The 22724-nt window shown below is 38.6% G+C and overlaps 1 protein-coding gene across 1 annotated transcript in view; it reads left to right on the forward strand.

Annotated features, from left to right (window-relative positions):
- Nucleotides 1-22724, forward strand: part of LOC126455722 (dynein axonemal heavy chain 3) — a 1249696-nt gene that overhangs the window by 1036219 nt on the left and 190753 nt on the right. Inside the window, exons 58-60 of the mRNA XM_050091491.1 lie at nucleotides 10234-10370; nucleotides 19934-20108; nucleotides 20325-20528. Of these exons, the coding sequence (XP_049947448.1) occupies nucleotides 10234-10370; nucleotides 19934-20108; nucleotides 20325-20528 (516 nt within the window). The remainder of the gene's footprint in view (nucleotides 1-10233; nucleotides 10371-19933; nucleotides 20109-20324; nucleotides 20529-22724) is intronic.

Raw genomic sequence — 22724 nt, forward strand, 5'->3', positions numbered from 1 at the left:
GCTGAGGGAATTAGATTAGGAAATGGGACACTTAATGTAGTAAAGGAGTTTTGCTATTTAGGGAGCAAAATAACTGACGATGGTCGAAGTAGAGACGATATAAAATGTAGACTGGCAATGGCAAGGAAAGCGTTTCTGAAGAAGAGAAATTTGTTAACATCGAGTATAGATTCAAGTGTCAGGAAGTCCTTTCTGAAAGTATTTGTATGGAGTGTAGCCATGTATGGAAGTGAAACATGGACGATAAATAGTTTGGACAAGAAGAGAATAGAAGCTTTTGAAATGTGGTGCTACAGAAGAATACTGAAGATTAGATGGGTAGATCACATAACTAATGAGGAGGTATTGTATAGAATTGGGGAGAAGAGAAGTTTGTGGCACAACTTGACTAGAAGAAGGGATCGTTTGATAGGACATGTTCTGAAGCATCAAGGGATCACCAATTTGGTACTGGAGGGCAGCGTGGAGGGTAAAAATCGTAGAGGGAGACCAAGATATGAAGACACTAAGCAGATTCAGAAGGATGTAGGCTGCAGTAGGTACTGGGAGATGAAGAAACTTGCACAGGATAGAGTAGCATGGAGAGCTGCATCAAACCAGTCTCAGGACTGAAGACCACAACAACAACAGAAATGTTGGAACACGTGAGGCAATACTGACCTTACGACTTATCTTAGAAGAAAGATTAAGGAAAGGCAAACCTACATTTTTAGCATTCATAGATTTAGAGAAAGTTTTTGAAAATGTTCACTGGAATACTCTCTTTCCAATTCTAAAGGTGGCAGGTGTAAAATACAGGGAGCGAAAGGCTATTTACAAATTGTACAGAAACCAGATGGCAGCTATAAGAGTTGAGGGGCATGAAAGGGAAGCAGTGGTTGGGAAGGGAGTGAGACAGGGTTGTAGCCTCTCCCTGATGTTATTGAATCTGTATATTGAGCAAGCAGTAAAGGAAACAAAAGAAAAATTTGGAGTAGGTATTAAAATTCATGGAGAAGAAATAAAAATTTTGAGGTTCGCCGATTACATTGTAATTCTGTCAGCGACAGTAAAGGTCTTGGAAAAGCAGTTGAACAGAGTGGACAGTATCTTGAAAGGAGGATATAAGATGAACATCAACAAAAGCAAAACAAGGATAATGGAATGTAGTCGAATTAAGTCGGGTGATGCTGAGGGAATGGATTTGGAAGTGAGACACTTAAAGTAGTAAATCAGTTTTGTTATTTGGGGATCAAAATAGCTGATGATGGTTGAAGTAGAGTGGATATAAAATGTAGACTGACAATGGCAAGTAAAACATTTCTGAAGAAGAGATATTTGTTAAAATCGAGTATAGATTTAAGTGTCAGGAAGTCGTTTCTGAAAGTATTTGTATGGAGTGTAGCTATGTATGGAAATGAAACATGGATGATAAATAGTTTGGACAAGAAGAAAATAGAAGCTTTTGAAATGTTGTGCTTCAGAAGAGTGCCGAAGATTAGATGGGTAGATCACATAACTAATGAGGAGGTATTGAATAGAATTGGAGAGAAAAGGAGTTTGTGGCACAACTTGACAAGAAGACGGGACCGGTTCGTAGGACATGTTCTGAGGCATCAAGAGATCACAAATTTAGCATTGGAGGGCAGTGTGGAGGGTAAAAATTGTAGAGGGAGACCAAGAGATGGATAGACTAAGCAGATTCAGAAGGATTTATGTTGCGGTAAGTACTGGGAGATGAAGAAGCTTGGAGAGCTGCATCAAACCAGTCTCAGGACTGAAGGCCACAACAACAACAACAACAATATTGTTGCATTCCCTCCTTGATTTTCCATTGTTTGATTTTTTCTTACATCATTGATATACTACCTGGAGTTTCCATTTCTTGAATTTCAGTCGAGTTATGCCATCAATCAATTTTCTCACCATTTCATTTCAGTACCACTTCATTCATTATCCAATCACTCTATCCATGTAATCTTCCTAAAACTTAAGGAGTGGAAAATCGAGCGTGAAATGTAACAATACCAGAGAAGGTAAGTTGCTACTCACCATATAGCCGAGATGCTGAATCCCGATAGGCACACCAAAAAGATTCACACAATTATAGCTTCTGGCCATTAAGGCCTTTTTCAGCAGTAGGCACACATACACACACATGCACTCTTGCAAATGCAACTTGCACACGCATCTGCAGTGTCAGTGTGATTTCAGTTCCCTGAGACTGCAGACGTGTGTGCACGTTTTGTGTGAATGTGTGTGTGTGTGTGTGTGTGTGTGTGTGTGTGCGTGTGTGTGTGTGTGTGTGTGTGTGTGTGTGTGTACATATGTGTGTGTGTGTCTACTGCTGACAAAGGCCTTAATGGCCAAAAGCTATAATTGTGTGAATCTTTTTGTTGTGCTTGTCATGACTCAGCATCTCCGCTATATGGTGAGTAGCAAGTTTCCTTCTCTTCCAAAAACTTAAATTTGTTAAGTTCCAGAAATATGTTCCTTCATATTGGCAATCTGCATTTGGTATCCCCACTATTTCAACCATCCTCATATGGCATAGGATAGCACTACTAATCATTTCCTATCCTGGCAAACTTGCAAATAGCACGAGGGAAAACTACTGTTTATAAGCCTCCATACGAGCTGCAATTTCTCTAATCTTATCTCTGTGGTCCTTACACTAAATTTACAGTGGCAGCAGTAGAATCAGTCTTCAGTTAGAATGCCATTTCTCTAAACTTCTGCACTAGTGCTTCGCAAAAAGAGCATTGTGCTCCCAACAGGAATTCCAAATGCCTCTGAATTGCTACAATCTCTTTCTTTAATCCAACTTCATGGAGACCCCAGACACTAGAGCAGTACTCAAATATTGGTGTCACTAGCTTTCTATATGCAATCTCCTTCATAGATTAGCTACACTACCCCAAAAAACTCTCCATAAAATGGAGTCTAGCATTCGCCTTCCCTACTATCTGCCTGATGTGCTCATTCCGTTTCATATCACATTCAATGTTACAGCTAGATATTTAATTGATGTATAACTAATGCTGTATCCAAATGTTACATTCTGACTTTTCCTACTCATCTGCATTAACTTATATTTTTCTACATTTACATGGCTGTGTCACACTAATGTGACCATCTATGAAAGGCGTGAATAACCACCTTTTGCAGCGCAGATCACTGCAAGACATGTGGGAAGAAAGTCAATGAGGTTCTGAAAGGTACTGACAGTGGTGTGGAGCCATGTGAACACCATTTCTCAGATTAGGACCCACGGCACAAACAGCCCAATTGAGCTAGTACCATAGATTCTCAATGGGGTTTAAATCCAGTGAGTTCGGTTGCCAAGGGAGCACAATAAACTCATCCCGGTGCACTACAAACCATGCACATAAACTGTAAGCTGTGTGACACATTGCATTGTCCTGTCGGTAGGTGCCATTGTGCTGAGGAAAAAACAAACTGCACGTAGGAATCAGCATCGTACCTAAGGAAGTATAGGTACTTGTGATGATCCGTGTTGCCTTCCAGAATGACAAGATCACCAATGGAATGCCGCAGCTACAGTCTCCAACTCATAAGACTCCCTCCTCCAGCCTCAGCCCTTCCAGTGCTTGTTGCAGGGTGTTTGTTTTCAGGTGTTTCATGATAATGAAGCATAAAATGTGATTCATAAGAAAAGGCAACCTCTCAACACACAGTGGATGCGAGTAGTGATATTTCTGTGCACATTCCAGCCTTCATTGCTGATAAACAACAGTCACTGTGATTGCACAAACCTGGCACATGCTGCACAGGCCCATGCTCAGCAGTGTTTACCGAACAGTTTTCGAGGATGCACTGTCGGTAGATCACACATTCATCTGTGCAGCTGCTGTTCACCCGTCATCTGTGTTTCACAATGCACCACAGTTGCCTCAGTACCTATTGTGGATAGCACCATTGTACCTTGCACGGTATACTTCAACTATTGGGGCACACAAACAGTTTACAAACTTGCAAAAATCCTTCCAATCTTGGCACGAAAGCCAGTGATAATGCCCTGTTGGATGTGAGGTATATCACTCCATTTCTGCATTGCAACAATGACTGTCGTGTTTTCCAAGTCCCCCCAACATGCTTTGTACACCCTCCACTATTGGTGCTACCACCTGCTGTCTGTGAGTGGCTATTGCATGTAGAAGTTCAACATAGGTGGTGCTCACATCAATGTGCCTGGACCCTGTAGAGCAAGCTGCCACTCATCACACCACCTAGAAATTCTGTCTTAAGTCATCGCATATCCTGTTACAGTCAGGACACATTCCCATTCGACACAGCTTCATCAGCAAACAGACATAAATTGCTGTTCACCGTGTCTGCCAGATCATTTACGTATACAAAGAATAAGAGTGGTCCTATCACAATTCCCGGGGGCACTCCTGATTATACTGTTGTCTCCGATGAGCACTCACCGTCGAGGAGAACATACTGGGTTGTATTACTTAAGAAATCTTCTAGCCACTCTCATATCTGGGAGCCTTATACATATGCTTTGACTTTCATCATAGTCTGCAGTGGGTACTGTGTCAAATATTTTCTGGAAATCTAGAAATATGGAATCTGCCTTTTGCCCTCCTTCCATATTTCTAGATATCTGAAAATCGTTTGACACAGTGCCCCACTGCAGACTGTTAACAAAGATACAGATATGTAGAATAGGTCCCGAGATATGTGAGGAGCCTGAAGACTTCTTATGTAATAGGACCCAGTATGTTGTCCTCAATGGTGAGTGCACATCAGAGGCGAGTGTTTTGTCAGCTGCGCCCCAAGGAAGTGTAATAGGACTATTGTTATTCGCTGTATGCGTAAATGACGTGACACACAGGGTGAGGAGCCATCTGTGGCTGTTGGTTGATGATGCTGTGGTGTATGTCAGTGAGTAGGAGAATGGAAATATTTTAGACAAAATTCCTAGTTCTTGTGATGATATAGCCAGTTGTTTCTCCCTTATTCAATTTGTGAGAGGAACAGGAAGAGAAACGACTATTCGTGGTGCAATGTACCCTACACCACACACCCTATTTCTTTTTTAGTAGCTTGTGGAGAACATATAAGGATGTTTATGTAGATGAATGCATCTAGGTAGACTGCAGTGAAATAAGTGGTTCCAATGATGCTGTTAATGAAAAAAATTATCTCTCAGGTTTTCTCAGCACAATTGGTTAATATTTGCTTCCAGATGTTACGCAGCATTGTTGTATCCATTTTATGCCAAATATGTCAACGATCTACCGAGTTGTGCTGTTTTCTGTAGTTTCTCCATGGACTCCAACCAGACTGTTAATTATTGTTGGTTTTGAGTTGGTATTTGTAGTAGCTGAATTGGACTCCTGATTCTTGCAATGCACTCAGATGCTCTTCTGTTTTTCAGAGCCTGCACAGATATTCCGTGAAATGTGTATTCTCGCAGTGTTTCCCATCTGTGGCAGATGTAATGGCCAGTGAGATTTTAACTCCCTGCAGATTCTTGAGAATGGGTTGAGAATATAACATTGTTACAATCAGAATCAATGCCATTGAATACAGCTACAAGCCAGAAACCAAAATCTGATTGCTTACACAAAAGGCAAAGATTAAATGCAAGGAGGCATTCAATAATTAACCTCACTAAAAAACATCTGGACGAAGATACAGTGACATCCCTGCTAAAGGGCTAGATTTCACACTCACTCTAAAAATGCTTCCAATAGCATTTTACTTCAGCTCTGTGGAGCATATTACATCTTCATTATCACTGGAAGCAAAAGAAGAGATTTTCCTCGAAACCTTTAGAGCACTTACCAAAGTATCAGTGCTAAGATCCAACATATGAAAGAACGGTGATAAATATGTGAGAAGACAAGAAAATGATAATTCTGCCATCCAGTGAGGGCAACACTACACTCTAAATGTCATGTGGACTAGAATAAGAAAATTTTCAATCTTCTGAATGTTGTTGCCTACAGACAGACAATGTTGATCCTACAAATAAAATTGGGAGGAAGATAAGGCCTCTTCTTAATGAATCAGGCTCACCACATAACATCATGAAGGGTCTTAAAACGTGATCAGTAGTAGCACCTTGACTATATGGCTTTTATAAAGACGTAAGTGAGCATTCCTATAAGACCCATAGTTAGTAATATTAGTGCACCTACATACCAGGTGGGAAACTACGTAAAACAGATTCTCTGTGAAAATGTGGGGAAATGCGAACACCACATCTGCACCTCTGTTCACTTTTTACACAAACTCAAACAATTGTGGTTCCAGGATATGGATATTCTGATCAGGAAGAGGTTGAGATTCAGGCTGAGACAGAGAAAGAGAAGCCTATTTTTGTATTAAGCTAACTTCTATTGCTTTTTATATAAAAATAAAATTTCTAAGCATAAAAGTAAGTTTAAGAAACACAAATTTGCGAGTAACAGATGTGTGAGACCTGCATTTTCTTCTGAAGTACTTGAAAACAAGTGTGCTAGCAGTGAAGGAAACCACGATAATGTTTCTGATGTGACCACGCCCCCTAGTGCATCAAAAAGGAATGTAACTTTAGAAACGGGTGGCAGTGGTAAAAGAAATGATATTAAGGACAACGTCATTATGAATCTGCAAATCCTTACACCAGTTCTTTCTGAAACTGTATCTTGCTGTCTTTGTGGTAATGAAGTTAAACTTTATGAGTATATTGGAGCTAGAATAGGTGTTGTGTCTAAATTAATTATTAAATGTCAAAAGTGCAAAAACCTAGAAACAAAAAAGCATTTCATACATCATCAATGTGTTCAGGTAATGAATTGTATGAAACTAATGTGAGACTGTTCCATGGCATTAGGTGCATTGGTAAAAGGTGTGTGCTTTTTGTCCACCTCCGCCAAACACTCGGTGTAAATATAGACAAGCTGAATTTTCTGGCACCCTGCATGAATTTACGCATAAACATTCTCTTCCTTTGGCAGTAATAGAGGTAATCAAACCTATTTACAGAGATTTGGCAAATCCTGAGCTACTAAAGAAGTGTTTACATGGGAAGACCCAGAATGTGAATGAGTTCTTCAATAATGTTGTGTGGTTCCACATGCCTAAAAGTAGTGTCTGATGCTGTAATATCTTTTAATGGTGGGAACTATGAAAGACTTAAGATTCTGGAGAAGTTAGGGTAAGATTTGGACAGAACACAGCTAAAGGACTGCAGGAACTGGATGAGTTTCATGTACATGAAGCAGAGTTAGCTGTTCAGTAAATGACAAAAGAAGCAAGAAAGAAAAGGAGGAGGCAAGTACTGGGCAGTTGTTACACTGAAGAAGAGACAGACTATGGGCCAGGGCAATTCTCGTGCATAAAAGATGCAGAAAAATATTAGTCTGTATAAAAATTTGTAATTAAACCTCAACATCTCTGAACTACATTTTTTGTGATAAATGACCCTTTTTCTAAAAAAGTACTGATGGTAGAGACATGAAATTTTCACAGCATGCCAAGTGTGAGATTCAACACATATGGAACTAGAATAATTAAAATATCCTGAGTTGTTAAGTTTTTATATTCATTTATTTACAAACTTTTGTCAAAAATGGAGTGTTTAAAAAAAAGGATAGCATGCCCCACAATACAATTCAGTAATAATTCTAGTTCGGTGTATCTAAAAAGTTTCCAGGATAATGGGTCTCAAAAGAATCGGTAATTTAACATTTTTGGCAAAGGACATACAATATCCCCTTAAGTGATACAAGGTATGGGAACAGCTGAGGAGAGATGGAAGAGCATCAGCAACATGTCCAACTAAAAGAACCAAACAAGTCAACTGTTACGGAACATTGTCTGAATTATAATCAACAAATTAAACATGATAAAACAAGTATCATGGTGCACATGCCAATTAAGAATCACATTGATGAAAGAATATCATTAATCCTAATACTTCAGCTTTAACAAATTTGGTATAGCTGTTGCTTCACATGTGGCATGCTGATAGTTATATATAACACTAATTTGACTGAGTACTTCCCACAGTGGTCTTCTGGACTCCATTACCAAAGCTGCATTTAAATTCAAAAATTGTTGTTTCCTCGACACCAGATTTCAAGAACAAACATTCCACACTAGCTGTAATTTAAAATTCAATATATTTGGTGATTTATTTGCATGTAAATATGAAACCAGTCCTTTTGGAATTTTGATACAATTTATTTTTTCATTAACTAGTTGTTTTGTTTACTAGTTTTGAGCTACTAGAGAATCATCATCAGATGGAGTTTTTGTGGGAACATTATCTGGACCATGTGCAGTTAGATGCTGTGGTGGTGATGCTGGCAGATATCCATGGCAAGTTTGTTCCCATTTCTGCCACAGATATCACGAGACAGGGCACAAGTACCCCAAACATAAGAACCTTTAATTGCATAATCTTTAACTTACTGATAAATGAAATTCCCAGCACCCGCTTCACAGATTGTGGCTGCACATGGTCCAGAATATAAAGTTCCTGTAAAATCTCCATTTGATGATGAGACAGAAGTTGCTCAAAATGTAGTTAATGGTATAGAAAATAAATCCTATCAAGAATCCAAAAAAAAAAAAAAAAAAAAAAAAAAAAAATGACTGGTTGCATATTTATATGCAAATAAATCACCAATTTAAATCACAGTTGCAGTTTGTCTTCCATAATGTATATACTCAAATTCAATATATTTTCCTATCTTTTAAATACATTGACATCTAGTATTTACCTGATACATTCTTAACTCAGAATGCAACATTGTTCTCCTTCCAAAAGTTCCTCTAGTTTCTTTACAACATGCCTTTACTGTTATAATATATTTTCTTGTGCAGTCTACTCATCTCCAGGATAGGATGATGATCCAGCAAATTCTTATTGCTGTGACTGGGCAGGTATTTCATCTCTATAAATTGCTGTAAATGCTGTTGTATGCTGAAGATCCATGTCATCCCATAATATGGGTCTCTACATGCAAAGTAAATAAAATAGCCACACAGTATCTGAGTGTTTGTGTTAGATGTTTTACTGTGCAAATTACTTTTGTTGAGAGTATCAGTCATCAATAAGGATATGTAGGGTTGCACCTCAACCCCCTGAAGTAGTATGTACCATTGTATGCTCCCCCACTTAGATTAATGATCTTAGTGTTGATGTATCTACATGCTATATGTTCTGTGTAATGTTTTTACTGTTAAAAGGCTTCTGCATTTTGTTCCTACATACATTTACAAAGAACAGTATGATAGTGATTCTTTTCATGCTTACACATAATATAGTTTTTTATTTACTAGAAATTCCTCATTTTCATTAGAAAAATTTGTAAATTAATGACAAATATATTGAGCTGTGAGTAATGTATATTACACATGAACATAGCATTGCTTAACTGTAGCATTCATTCATGTTAATCTCTTGGTTTTGTTAATTATGATTTAAGACAGATGTTGAAAATTTATTATGACACAGTTTTATACTTATAATAGCGAGATTTTACAGACCTTCTTGTATGAACTTCAATAATCAAAACAGACCGTGGTTACATACTACAGTTTTAAGAAATAATCTTCAGAAGCATTGAACTCTCCTAAGTAGGCTCTGGCTACCCTATCAATTATTAAAAGATTTTATGTGGCTTAAATTCTGAGGACTTGGAATTCTTAAACTTTTCACCTACCTCTATATTTCTTCCCACCAGAATGAAAGGCCACTGCCACTGCCCAAGAACAGAGATGACCATCCATTGGCGAAACACACTGCTAAGCATGACACACTCTAGTTCAGTGGCTGCTTCACAACCTCTACCATTTGAATCCCCCTCCCCCTTTCCATTTCACTTTCCCCACATTTTCTGCAAAGAACACAGATGCCTCATTGCTAATGAGAGTGTGTACATTTGGGTGTCTGTGTGGTTGTTAGTGTGAATGTGTGTACTCTTACTAGAAAAAGAGCAAAAGCGAGAGCTCAAAAGCTACCGTTAACTGTTCTCTATTAAGTGTTCCTGTGTGGCACACACCAGTCCTCCATAGGTAGGTGGTTGTCTTTCCCTTATTTTTTGTATTTTTTCTATCCAGGAATTTCCATTAGTGTTATAGTGTAATAGTGTAGTATTTTACTGTTAATTTTGTGCTAAATGTAATGTCCATCATTGATCATGATTATACAAATGAAATATTGTTATCGGTGTGTGTCTTTAATTTTGTTGGTATGAGTTTGTAATGGCTTTCACCATATTTCAGGGTTTGGTGTGTGAAGAAAATTGGTCATTTCTTCTGACAGGAGGTGTCGCATTAGATAATCCATATGCAAATCCTGCACCTACTTGGCTGACAGACAAGTCATGGTCCGAGATCGTCAGAGCGTCATCTTTGCCAAAGTCAGTTACACCTTTTTTATGTATTGTTATATCACTTTCTTCCACACATACAATGCAATGTGAAATATTCACATTTTCTGTTCTATTAACTCTTTAAACAGTACTTTCACAGAAGCAGGATACTCACCTTTGAAATTACATGCATGTAAAGAGGTCAGGGAAAATGATTGTACAGTGTCACATAATGTAGAAGAAAATGCTGCTGATGCAGACTTGCTGTTTCGTAATTTACACAAAACTACAATAAAATACAATTTAAGTTGCTGACTATACCAACAACACTAAATTGAACTCAGCAAAATATTCGAAATTCTTTGGAAGTTTCTAATTACTTGGTGCAGCAAGTCCCAAATCTTTTTTTAATGTGATTTTTAGCAAAACTTAGCCATAAAATAGGAATAAAGCTGGAACCTGAAGTTAATGGTACAGTAATGAAATGTTGTCACAGTATTAAGGATTCTAACAATAGAAACTCCAGATAGGAATATCAACAATGTAGGTAAAGATTGCTACTTACAATATAGAAGACATGTTAAGTTACAGTCAGGCACAATTAAAAGACACTTACATAAAGCTTTCGGCCACAGCCTTAATCGGCAAAAGAGAAAAGTTCACTATTCGTACACACAAGCGAGCTCACCTCATGCACAACTGACTGCCAACTCTAGCAGTCCAGGCCAGAAGGCGACTCTCACGTGGTATGCAAGCAGCAATCTGGAGACTGGCAGGAAGGGGAAGGGATGGTAGAGTGTATGTGGGGAGACCGGTGAACACCGTCTGGCAAAGTGTGCAGTAACTAGAATGCCAACAGGCACAGCATCAGAAGATTGTGGGGCAGGGAGTCGGGGGAAAATGGAGACAAAAAAGAGAGAAGTGTGGAAAGATGGGTGCATGTATTGGCAGAGGGTGGGAGACAAAAATGGGGAGGAGATGATAGGACATATGGGGTGGAAACTGTTGGGTGGAGGGTGTGGGAAGAGTATGTTACCATACGTTCAAGCTGGGATAATTGCAGGGGCACAGAATGACTTGTAAGGATAACTCCCATCTGCACAATTCAGAAAAGCAGGTAGTGGAAGGGAGGATCAAGATGGTTCAGATAGTAAAGGAGCCATTAAAAAAAGGATGTTAGTTCAGCTGCATATATGTATGTGTAAAAGAAGCTATCATGCTCATATAAATTGATAACAACTCAGGATAACTCCAATGGCTGAAAATAAAGGCTGTGCTCATACCAGCCAGGATTATCAGTATCTTCACCTGTTTGTTTTGGAAAGTCGTAGGGTATGGACGTATGCTTGGATCCATCATACAAGAACTGTTAAAAATAGTGTATCTCAACCATACATTAGAAGTGTTATAAAAAGTTATTAGGAAGGTAAAATTAATTCAAACATTTTGGACATCCATCCCTGTCTGTTCATCATTTCACCCATTGCCGAGATCCTGCATAAGGAGATTTGTAGCAGATAAGAGGAATTTGTGCGAACAGTGGAGGAGCGATCCTGCATCGGCATTGTTATAATCCAGACTATGCGCAGTGGAATTAATGTGAAGCAGTACGTAATGTAAATTATGAATATTGATCTTGAATGTATTGATATTGAAGGTCTGTTGGTATCGGTATCAGTTACAGTCACACAGAATTGTGTACTGATTCATAAACTACCTTCCAATTTCTTTCAACTATTCTTTCCAATCAATTTTTCCAGTTATTCAAGTAATTATTAAGCAATTTCCACCACCTATATCCCCCCCACATATATATAATTTACTGGGCGATGAAGGCAGCACTCCTATGTGGCTAGTTCTTGTGGGTGTGGGAGGATTGCGAGTGTAATGGGAAATGGCACAGAAAATCTGTTTGCAGATGAAGTCTGGGAGATAGTGCCTGCCTTCAAATAAAATAAATGTCGTGTGACTAGGGCCTCCCGTTGGGTAAACCGTTCACTGGGTGCAAGTCTTTTGATTTGACACCACTTCAGCGACTTCCGCGTCTATGGGGATGAAATGATGATGATTAGGACAACACAACACTCATCCCCTGAGTGGAGAAAATCTCTGACTCAGCCAGGAATTGAACCCTGGCCCTTAGGATTGATATTCTGTTGCACTGACCACTCAGCTACTGGGGGCGGACTGCCTGCCTTTGAAGGCCTTGGTGAGACCCACAGTGTAAAGAGCAAGGGTGTTCTTGTCACTGCAGACATACCATCCCCAAGTGGGTTTAATGTGGACAGAGGCACAAATGGAGCTGTGAGAATTGCGGAGGTCAACCTCTAGGAAGGTGGCACACTGGGTTGAGGAGGACTAAGTGACGTGGATGGGAGAGAAGGTGTTGAGGTTGTGAAGGAATGAAGATAGGGTGTCTTGGTCCTGAGTTCAGATCACGAAGATATCATCCATGAACCTGTAAAAGACAAGGGGTTTGGGACTTTGGGAGGCTAGGAAAGTCTCCTCTAAGATGGCTCATAAACAGGTTCACATAGGAGGGTGCCATGTGGGTGCCCATGGTTGTTTCTGTACCTTCCCTTCAGAGTTGTGGGTTAGGATATAGTTAGTAACATGTATGAGGAATGAGGTAGTGGATATGGGGTGTGAAGAGCATTGGGAAATCTACTGTTCAATAGCAGTAAGACTGTAGGCATGAGGAATGTTGGTGTATACAGAGGTGGTGTCTACACTGAGGTAATGGGTAGGATGGTAGAGAGTGGGTGAAGGAAGTAATTGATGTCTTTGATTCAGGATGCTAGATTACAGACAGTTGGTTGGCAGTGGTGGTCAATGAGAGCTGAAATTCTTTCAATGGGGTCACAGTAATTAGCCACGATGGGATTGTGGGAAACATGTAGAAGATGGGTGTATGAAGTTTCATAGGGGCAGGGAGGAAAATGGATCCAGGGGAGAGGTTCTGGGAATAGCTGTAGGCTTTAAGCAGGAATTGAAGGTTATGTTGGAATTCTGGGATGGGATCACTCTGGCAGAGTTTATAGGTGGAAGAGTCAGATAATTGACAGAAGCATTCTACGAGGTAGTCACTGCAATTCATAACTACAGTGGCAAAATTTTTTTGGTGTTCTGAGGAAGTGGCCTGGGGAAGTAATGATGAGGCTAAGTTGGTGGCAAGGAATTCCTGGAAGGTGGCCAGCAGTTGGTGAGGTGAGAAGGGGGAGGGGGGGGGGGGATGGTTGAATGGTTGTTGTATGAACTGAAAGAGATGGGGTTCAGTGTTGGAATTATGTTGCTTTTGGTAGGATGGATTGGCGGCCAAGAAGTGTTCCCATTGTGGGGATTGGGGGAAGGAGAGTATCCCTGACAAGTCCAGCACAGTTAAATTTGCACTTAGGGCTAAAGGTGAGGCCTTTGGATAGGACTGAACCACTTCCTTCACAGAGTCTCCACCAACCCCACCCATTTACCTCCTGGATCCGTACATGTCACTTTTGAGTCCACCTCCCTATACACTAACATCCCTCATGCCTGTGATCTTACAGCTATTGAACACTATCTTTCCCAACTTCCTTCAGACTTCAAATCCACCACTTCATTCCTCATACACCATACTAACTTTATCCTAACCCACAATTACTTCTCCTTTGAAGGGAAGGTATACAAACAATCTGCAGCATGGCCACGGGCACCAGCATGGCATCAAACCTGTTTATGGGTCATCTATAGGAGACCTTCCAAGCCTCCCAGAATGCCATACCCCTTGCCTGGTTCAGGTTCATTGATGATATCTTCATTGTCTGGACTCAAGGCCTATTTTCATTCATTTACAACCTCGACACCTTTTCTCTTATCTGCCTCAACTTGTGGTTCTCAACTGAGTGTGACACCTTTCTAGACTTTGACTTTCCCCTCTGTGATGGCTCCATCCACACCTCTGTCCACATTAGATACACTGATCACAAGCAGTACTTGCATTTCGACAGCTGTGATTCCTTTCGTACCAAAAAATCCCTCATATACAGCTTTGCAACCAGTGGATGTTCTGTGCCCTGCACACTCCGCCAAACAGCGTTTCTCTCTCTCCCCACCCGTGCATCAGTATTCCCCCTTACTGGCACCCCCCCCCCCCCCCCCCAAGATTGCTGCTTGTGTCCCATGTTATAGTTGCATTCCAGCCCAAGTTGCTGGAGTTGGCAGTCGTGTGTGTGAGATGTCCTCGCTTGTGTGTGTGAATGGTAAGTGTTTCTTTCTTGCCGATGAAGACTGTGGCGAAAAGCTTTATGTAAGTGTCTTTTAGTTGTGCCTGTCTGCAGCTTAAAGCTTCTTCTTTATGGTTATTAGCATTTATCTTTTCCTACATTATTAAAATTCTAGAATTTTTCTAGATGTGAATGGTGCGCACGGTGGCGGTGGGGTGGGCAGGGTGGGGCGAGAGGTGGGGGGGTTAGAGATAGCTGATTTTATGCATTTTACATGAAATGTATTCAATTTTTAAAAGTGAATGTCTGAAGACTAATGTAAATTTTTCTCAATTATATCCACCCGGCTCCAAATCCTGTGTGCTAATGGTATCCCTGCAGTGTGCATCAGCACCGTTCATCAAATCATAACTTAAGTAATTAACACAGTATCATTTGAAGAAAACTATAAAGATGTAACAAATGCTCCTATGTGAGTACTAAACTGAACATGTATGCACAGCACTATAATGAATACCCTCCAAATGAAAAACTAATAATTTTTTTATATATATAAAAAAAAATCTCTGGTGGAGATGAAAGCTTGAATTTAATCAGAGGATTATATCACCTTTGTAAAGGCTAATTTTTATTTTATTTCAGATGACTCTATTTATCAGATATGTTTAGAAAGTATTGAATGTTTTACAGAATTTCAAACACTTTCTGGAAGCAGAAGTTTTCATGAGATTGAGCCATTAGATTGATAAGCAAAATTGTAAGAATGTGGGATCAGTAATTATATGGAATTCAGCTGAAAATGCAATTTAAGGAATAAATAGAAATATCAGTACATTTATGTTCAACATGTTATTTTATGTTGTTGTTTTCTTATTGTGTAAATAACTTTTTTTATGAGTTTCATTCATCAACAAGAAGATGTAGGAATGTACATCACTCCTTTGTTGCGATATGTAACAATGCAAGTTAGTATCCCAATGTAAATTCTTCATATGCTTGCTATTGTTTAACCTAGTGAAAAACATCAAGTGGAAGAGCAGATGAGCTCTATTTATAGAAAAAAAGTTACTGTTTTAAGGCACTTTAATTTTATATAGTGTGGTTAAAAAGGAGAAGATCAGTTGTTGTTTAAATTTTATTTTGTAATAAAAAAGTTTGTTTCCTAAGTTTAATTGCTTAAATATTTAGTTTTATCATAAGCATACGGCCCAAGACCTATCACATTGCTTGTTCCCACTCTATCAGTGATTAATCATGCTCATCCCATTTGATCAATGGTTTTTAAATGAAGTATTATTTATTAATAAAGATAATATCACTGACAAGATAAAAAATTTAAAAGAAGTTTTACAAATGTTTGAACAATAACTGATTTTGTAAGGCAACCAAATGGAAACTCACCTTAACTTCCCAATATGGCAGGAAAAAACCATAAAGAAACAGAAAGCCAATTAATTTTATTCTTCCATGTGATAGCCCCTGCTTTGAGAAATATTTTGGGATAAAGGTTTTTGGGGTATCCCTTCCCCCCTATATATGATATTGAATGTACCAATGAACCTTATGGTTTTTTCACAAAATGAAACACAATAATCTAATTGTATAAATGTCTGGTGTCAGTTCTTTTGTACACATCCAGAAGAACAGACACCACGTAGAATCTACAGCTGTTATACATGAATGTAAATTGAAGGTGGAGAGGGGAAGAAAGAAAAGGAAAGGGGAGGGATCACTGCTGTCAGCTGCACTGCAACATTACACAGAATCGGCAGGAATGAGTGAAAATGTATATGGGACCAGGATTCGACCCGGTATTACCTGCTTACTAGGCAGGTGCAGTAAGCCCTGTGCCATGACACAGTGTTCTCGCAACTGCACGGGCTCTCTCAGCTCGCCTCACAGCCGATCCACTCTCCCAATGAGCGCCACCTATTTGCATCCCATGTACATTTCTTCTATATTTGCGCTTCTGAGATTCCTACAGGAGGTCAAATGTATTTGCACATCTGCACTAAAGAAGGTGGATTGATTGCCCAGATAGGCAGTGGTTACTGCACCTGCCTAGTAAGCAGGAGATCCCACATTCGAATCCTGGTCTGGTATACATTTTCACTCATTGCAACCGATTCCCCGTAATGTCGCTATGCAGCTGACAGTAGGGTTTAAGTACAGTAATCTAAATACAATTTTTTTTACTACCTCAGTAAGTTTACTTGGAGGTATTACGTGATTTTGTTTACAATCATTAAACTTTATCACTTTGGGTCCTGAGCCATTGTGCACGGGTGTCTACCATAAAGACTGGCTGATTTTAACGTATTTTAAACTACTACAACTCATGAAAGGTTTCAGTTATAGCAATAAAATTACTCTTATTGAAAAACCTAGACTTTCTTGTTTGAAACCATATATAATACCTTTCTCTTGAATTAATACATACTTTTGACAAGTGTTATTATTATAACATTGTTTTTGAAAAAAGGAAAAATTGGTGAAAGGTATATTCCTGTATTTTCTAGAAGGATTTTTTTTTATTTTACACAGAAATTGTAATTATGATGGATACAGTATGTCTTATCTACAGTAACCTCCTGTAACTATTTTAGGATGCAATTTTGCTCTTTGTGTGGTAAATTTTGAAGTGCGGCATTTTGCACTATGCCACTTTAGATTCACTACACTGGTAGCTTGTGTCTTTTCACCACACTTCGCTCTATTGGGAAAGTTGTGTATGCGCTGACTACGTCGAACTATGTACACAACAAAGGTAATTTGTGCTTCGTAATTTCCTGATGCATTATTGAGCATACAGGTTAGTTTGTTCCTTTATATAATTCATCATACTGTCTGTCAGGAAATATGAAAAAAATTCTAGAGGTGCACTGTTCTGGTCTAAACTGACAACACTGCATATTCCGGATTGTCCTGTGAATAGATCGATATCTGGCGCACTATCAGTAGTCGTCCAACCTTCCTCAGAATCGGTGCGACGCGCAGGTCTCGGCTTCCCCCTCGCCGTCAGCCTCGTTCATTCTTCAGGCACAATGTAAACGGGATTACTTGCTGCTGAAGTGCTTGGACACCTGCTCTCCTCTTCTGAATCTATCAGAAGAGTTGTATTTGCAAATAAAATCATAATTACATACTGAGAGTTTTTTCAGTGAAAATCTGAACAAAAATTATAGATGTTTTGTTGTCAGATTTCTTTACCTAAACTGCCAGAAACTTCTTCTTGAACATAGTCCACATCATCATCAGAGTCATCTACAATATCTTCCTCTGACAAATCAACGTCACTTTCTTCTAAAAATCACGATATAACTCGCGAGCAATTTCTTCGCCATGGCGACGATACTGAGACCGCGGGAAAAAATCACTGCTCACAAAACCCGACAAATAAAAAGGGAAGCACACCCTTCCACTGCATGCCCACACTATCTAGTGACCAATACTTAAACTACAGTCCATGTAGCGCCTCCCAGACAAGCGGGAGCCGTAAGAACACACAAAGGAAAGAAGGGGAAGAACGAGAACATGCGCCTGTAAAATTATGGGCGCCTGACTTTCGGGCAGGTCGCACACGCCCGTATTTTTACGTGCATCGGCGCCTAAGTGTTAAATTACATAACTACCAGATGTTACAAAGATTGGATGTTAGATGAAAAAATAATCATTTATTTTCATAATGTTAGCAAGTGTCATTTTGCACCACTGTAGTGTTAAAAATGTCAAAGCTTCTAAACTTTGAAAGACTATAATATGAAAATAGAGAGGGATAAAAAGCTAATATTTTGTATGGTTAGTTATCTCTGTATGGAGGATAAATAATTCACTAATGTTGTGTGTTCAGAGACATCGAGCATGAACAGAGAGAGAACCTGAACATCATATAAAAATATGGCAGAAAACATAGAGAGTGACACCTTTAATTAACTCATTAGATCATAGTTAAACTATGTACAGAAATACTTTAAATATCTGTTGCTCAGCAGCTTGGATAAGTTTGCAAAACACCATTTTACTTCCTAGGAAATATTTAAGTAGTACTTCGCTGTGAATAAGTTCCCTGTGAATTATATCCTACTGAAATATAAATGAAAACAATCTATCTTTGAAAATATAATGTAATTTAATAGATACAAAAATCTACTCACCAAGTGGTGACAGAAGAACACACATATAAAAAAAGGTACTACTTATACAAGCTTTCAGAGCCAGTTTCTCTTTCTTCCGGCACAAGGGTTGAGATGGAAAGGAAAAGGAAAGGAACGCAGGAAAAGGACTGGAGAGGCTTGGGTAAATGCTCAAAGTTCAAAGAAGACACCCACAACGCTAAGTCAGGTGAGACTTACCCATCCAGTAATTCTCCACTAACCTGGTGTTTTAAGTGATTTTTCTGAAGTGTGAGCCCTTTCCTAAACCTCTTTTCTCCTTTTCCTTCCCCCTTCTTTCTTCCCTTTCAGTCTTTCTGCCAGAAGGACCTACTGGCTCAAAAATCTTGCATGTATGATATCTTTTATGTGTGTTCTCCTGCTGTTGCTTGGTGAGTAGATTTTTATCTAGGCAATTGCAACGTAACTGACCAAAAGTCATGCATAGTAAAAAGTAACAAAAGGCACCCAAAACACATAAGTTTTATTTTGTCGTAACATACCGGTATTTGCATGTGAAACCGGCACAGATCCCGTAATCAAAATTCAATCAAATTGCGTAACATCCTTTGCACTTACAAAATCGAATGCTTCTTATAAATTTTAAAAATATTGGTTGATTGATGATTGATAATATTTGTGACATCAGTGGAACAGAATACAATGTTGTTAGTAAGTAGATCTGTGAATTATAGTAGAACATTACAGGATTATTGTAGAATGGAAAAAAGCAGAACCTATGTAAGCTTTGCTAATTCTTGTTCATATTTTGAAAACCAATTGTTCTGAGATTGTGGCAGTATTCACTTGTCAAGATCATTATGTAGTGACAAATACCTTGACTTGTATGTGAAATCAGATTTTACAGAAGTATGTTACCAGATATACTTGAAGCTTCAATACTGTTAATGAAGAAATAATAATCTGTTTCATGTATACTGTAGAAGAGTGTCAGTTTCAAAAACAAATCTCAACTGTTTGCTGATAGTTAATATTCTCCTTATAGGCAACTTATAATAGCTGCCATAATATGCTAAAATGTTTCTTGTCTTCAGCCATGTTCCTGAAGTTGTTTTTGCTGTTTTCACATATTCCAATCTTTAATGTTTCAGTATTAACATTTCCAGGAAATTGAGTGAAATTGAGAAATAACACAATGTCATGCCATTTCCCACAGCCTTTTCTCCTGGTACCAAATGAAAATATGATTTGTGCTAGATAATTTTATATACTGTTAAATTAAGTTGTCTTTCTTTTACAGGCTTGAAAATTTCAGGAGATCTGTTGAGAGACACAAAGAACAGTGGAAGGAAATATATGATGCCGTTAATCCACAAGAGTTGGAGCTCCCAGAACCATTTGCAAACATAAGTGGTCTGTATCGGCTGGTGATTATCCGATGTCTAAGGCCTGACAAAATAGTGCCAGCTGTTCAGGTAGGTTTAACTGATTTAAAGGAACTTGACCAGATTGTGCTGAAAACACAACTTTCATTTTAAATTTAAACATTGTTGAATAGAAAATTAATTAATGTATTGACATTTAGCTGTAGAAGATCCTTACAAATTTATCACTTAAGGTCTTAATTAATCTATATAAATCAATATTTAATAGCAATAAAATGTGATCTGGCAAAAAATTATTTATTTTAGGCCTATATTGTGTCAGAAATGGGGCAGTCATATATTGAACCACCAACATTTGACCTGCAAGGATCATACTATGACTCTAACTGCTGTTCACCACTGATATTTATTTTATCACCAGGCTCAGATCCAATGGCTGGATTAATAAAGTTTGCTGATGACAGAGGTTATCTCAAAAATATGCAATCTATTTCTCTTGGTCAAGGGCAGGTAAGTTATGCATGCACTGATACTGTATTAATTTTTGCTGTGGATCATCAATTTGTTGGGCATTGGGAAACCTCGTTAATTCATATTAATTTATCAAAATTTCAATATTCTAATACATCAGTTTCTCTTACTATACTGTTCTGAACATTTTATTTCATTCAGTTGATTTATGTATATGGGTTAAGTATAAAAATGAAATCTTTGAGTTTCATACTCATGATTGAACTTTCTTCCTGAATGTAAATGATTCATTGTGTTTCTTATGACAAATAGAATGAAATCTTCACTAGCCAGCTACAAAAGTTGCCTGATGAGAACTGTAGGGACTACCCATAATTACATATTATGGAGAATTAAGGGAACCAATAGGAGTAGACCCATTGTTCAGTCCAGAATTCATTTTGGACAATTGTTGGTACCCATAAGGTAACTGGCTTGATAGGTCACTCTGTAGAGTACAAATATGCTTTGGCTGTTTACCTATCTGCTCTGCAAGTATCATTATTAATGAGTAACCTAATGAACTAAATTTATTACAAAGAGTGACCAGCTGCTAAATTTCAATTTTAGTGTGAAGCCCCTGTATATAAAATGAGCACTGTCCTCCCTTGCTCTGAGAGTTGAACATAGCTCTGCTGATGTTTAGCCCTATTCATGTGTGTCACCAAGCTCTATAAGTCCTGGCAGTCTAGGTTGTTATGACATTTCTAATGGTTTCGGCAACAAGAGAAGCGGTGCAAAACTTCTCTTACTACAGTTGACCTACTTGAAATGTTTAGCTGATCCTCTTCTCTGGATATGCGGCTGCGTTGATCTCCACAAATTCCTCTCCGAAGAAACAATGCTGGTTAGAGGAACTAAAAAAGCCTCTCTCTCTCTCTCTCTCTCTCTCTCTCTCTCTCTCTCTCTTTCTCTTAAAATATCTCAGTACCCTCATAATACTTTCAGTTCAGTATATTTTCATTTCCACAAGTTTCACATAAGCATACAAACTCTTGCAAGTCAACTGCATTGTTAACCATTAGATAGTATTAAATAAAATTACAATATAGTGGCTTTAATAACCATCAGAAATTCAAAGACAGGTCTTGCTTCTAGCAAGTCTAACACCAAGATTAAGTAAGAGTCTCTAGACAAATCAGGTTTCAATTGTCTATAACAATTACAATTATTCAACCACCAAGGAACAACCCGTAATTACTCATCGTACTTTCCATACAGGTTCTATGGCACGAGCAGCAAACACTTGTCAGCATCGCTCATCTGATGCAGCTCCTGTCCTCCCATGACCAAAATCCATCCTGCACACACAGAGATGTGTTGTGCAGTAAATAGGCTCTCTCTCACTTTTATCTATAAAACACCACATGTTCGAGGCAGCATAAGATCGAGTGGTTCCAGAATTTATGTGGAAATTCTCGAATCACTACATATCCCCCTCCTTAGATCGAACACACAATATTTTATACATAATTATTATGTACATTAACATCATACCTAGTAACAATCCACATTTTAAAAGTAATCATTTGCTACATAAGTTTATATACACAATTTTTTTCTCATAAATCCTTGTACTTCATAGAGCAGGCTTGTGATTTTTGTCTTTCCATTGACTCTTACTCTGTTTTTTAGAACATAAGCCTCTATTTATGATTTCATTTTGCATTACTCTTACTTATGAACAGCAAGGACTCCCTCTTCAGCTCCAATCGTAAACTCCAGGTGTCATGGACCCTTGAATATTTCATCCTTTATTCTAATTCTCTGTACTACCTCTTTAGTACGTAATTGCCTCATTACTTATAATATTCTGTAGCCTGGAGGAACTCTGGGCAAAATGAAAGTGTTCCTATTGACACTCATAAAACCTAATAAAGCTAGTGAAATATAGAATTCAAACTTACCAGAATAATTCCTACAACATGTGTGACTTCTGTCACGATACTGTCCTTTTCCCCTTGGATCAGCATCTATACCTTACTCATGGGTTGACCCTATGCATGCCCTTCCTCCTTCCATTTTGGTAGGTACGCCCATTTTGGTAGGTACGCCCATTTAAATTTCTATTCTCCTATGGTATAGGTCAATCCCCTTTTTAGTGCCCCTGTCCACACAGTATAAGTCAGCCTTTCTTCGATCTGCTTATCTGCCCTTTATATCCAATAAATGCTGGGTTCGCCCTTCTTATCCTTT

Source organism: Schistocerca serialis, chromosome 2 (assembly GCF_023864345.2).
Source record: "Schistocerca serialis cubense isolate TAMUIC-IGC-003099 chromosome 2, iqSchSeri2.2, whole genome shotgun sequence".
Taxonomy (NCBI): Eukaryota; Metazoa; Arthropoda; class Insecta; order Orthoptera; family Acrididae; genus Schistocerca; species Schistocerca serialis.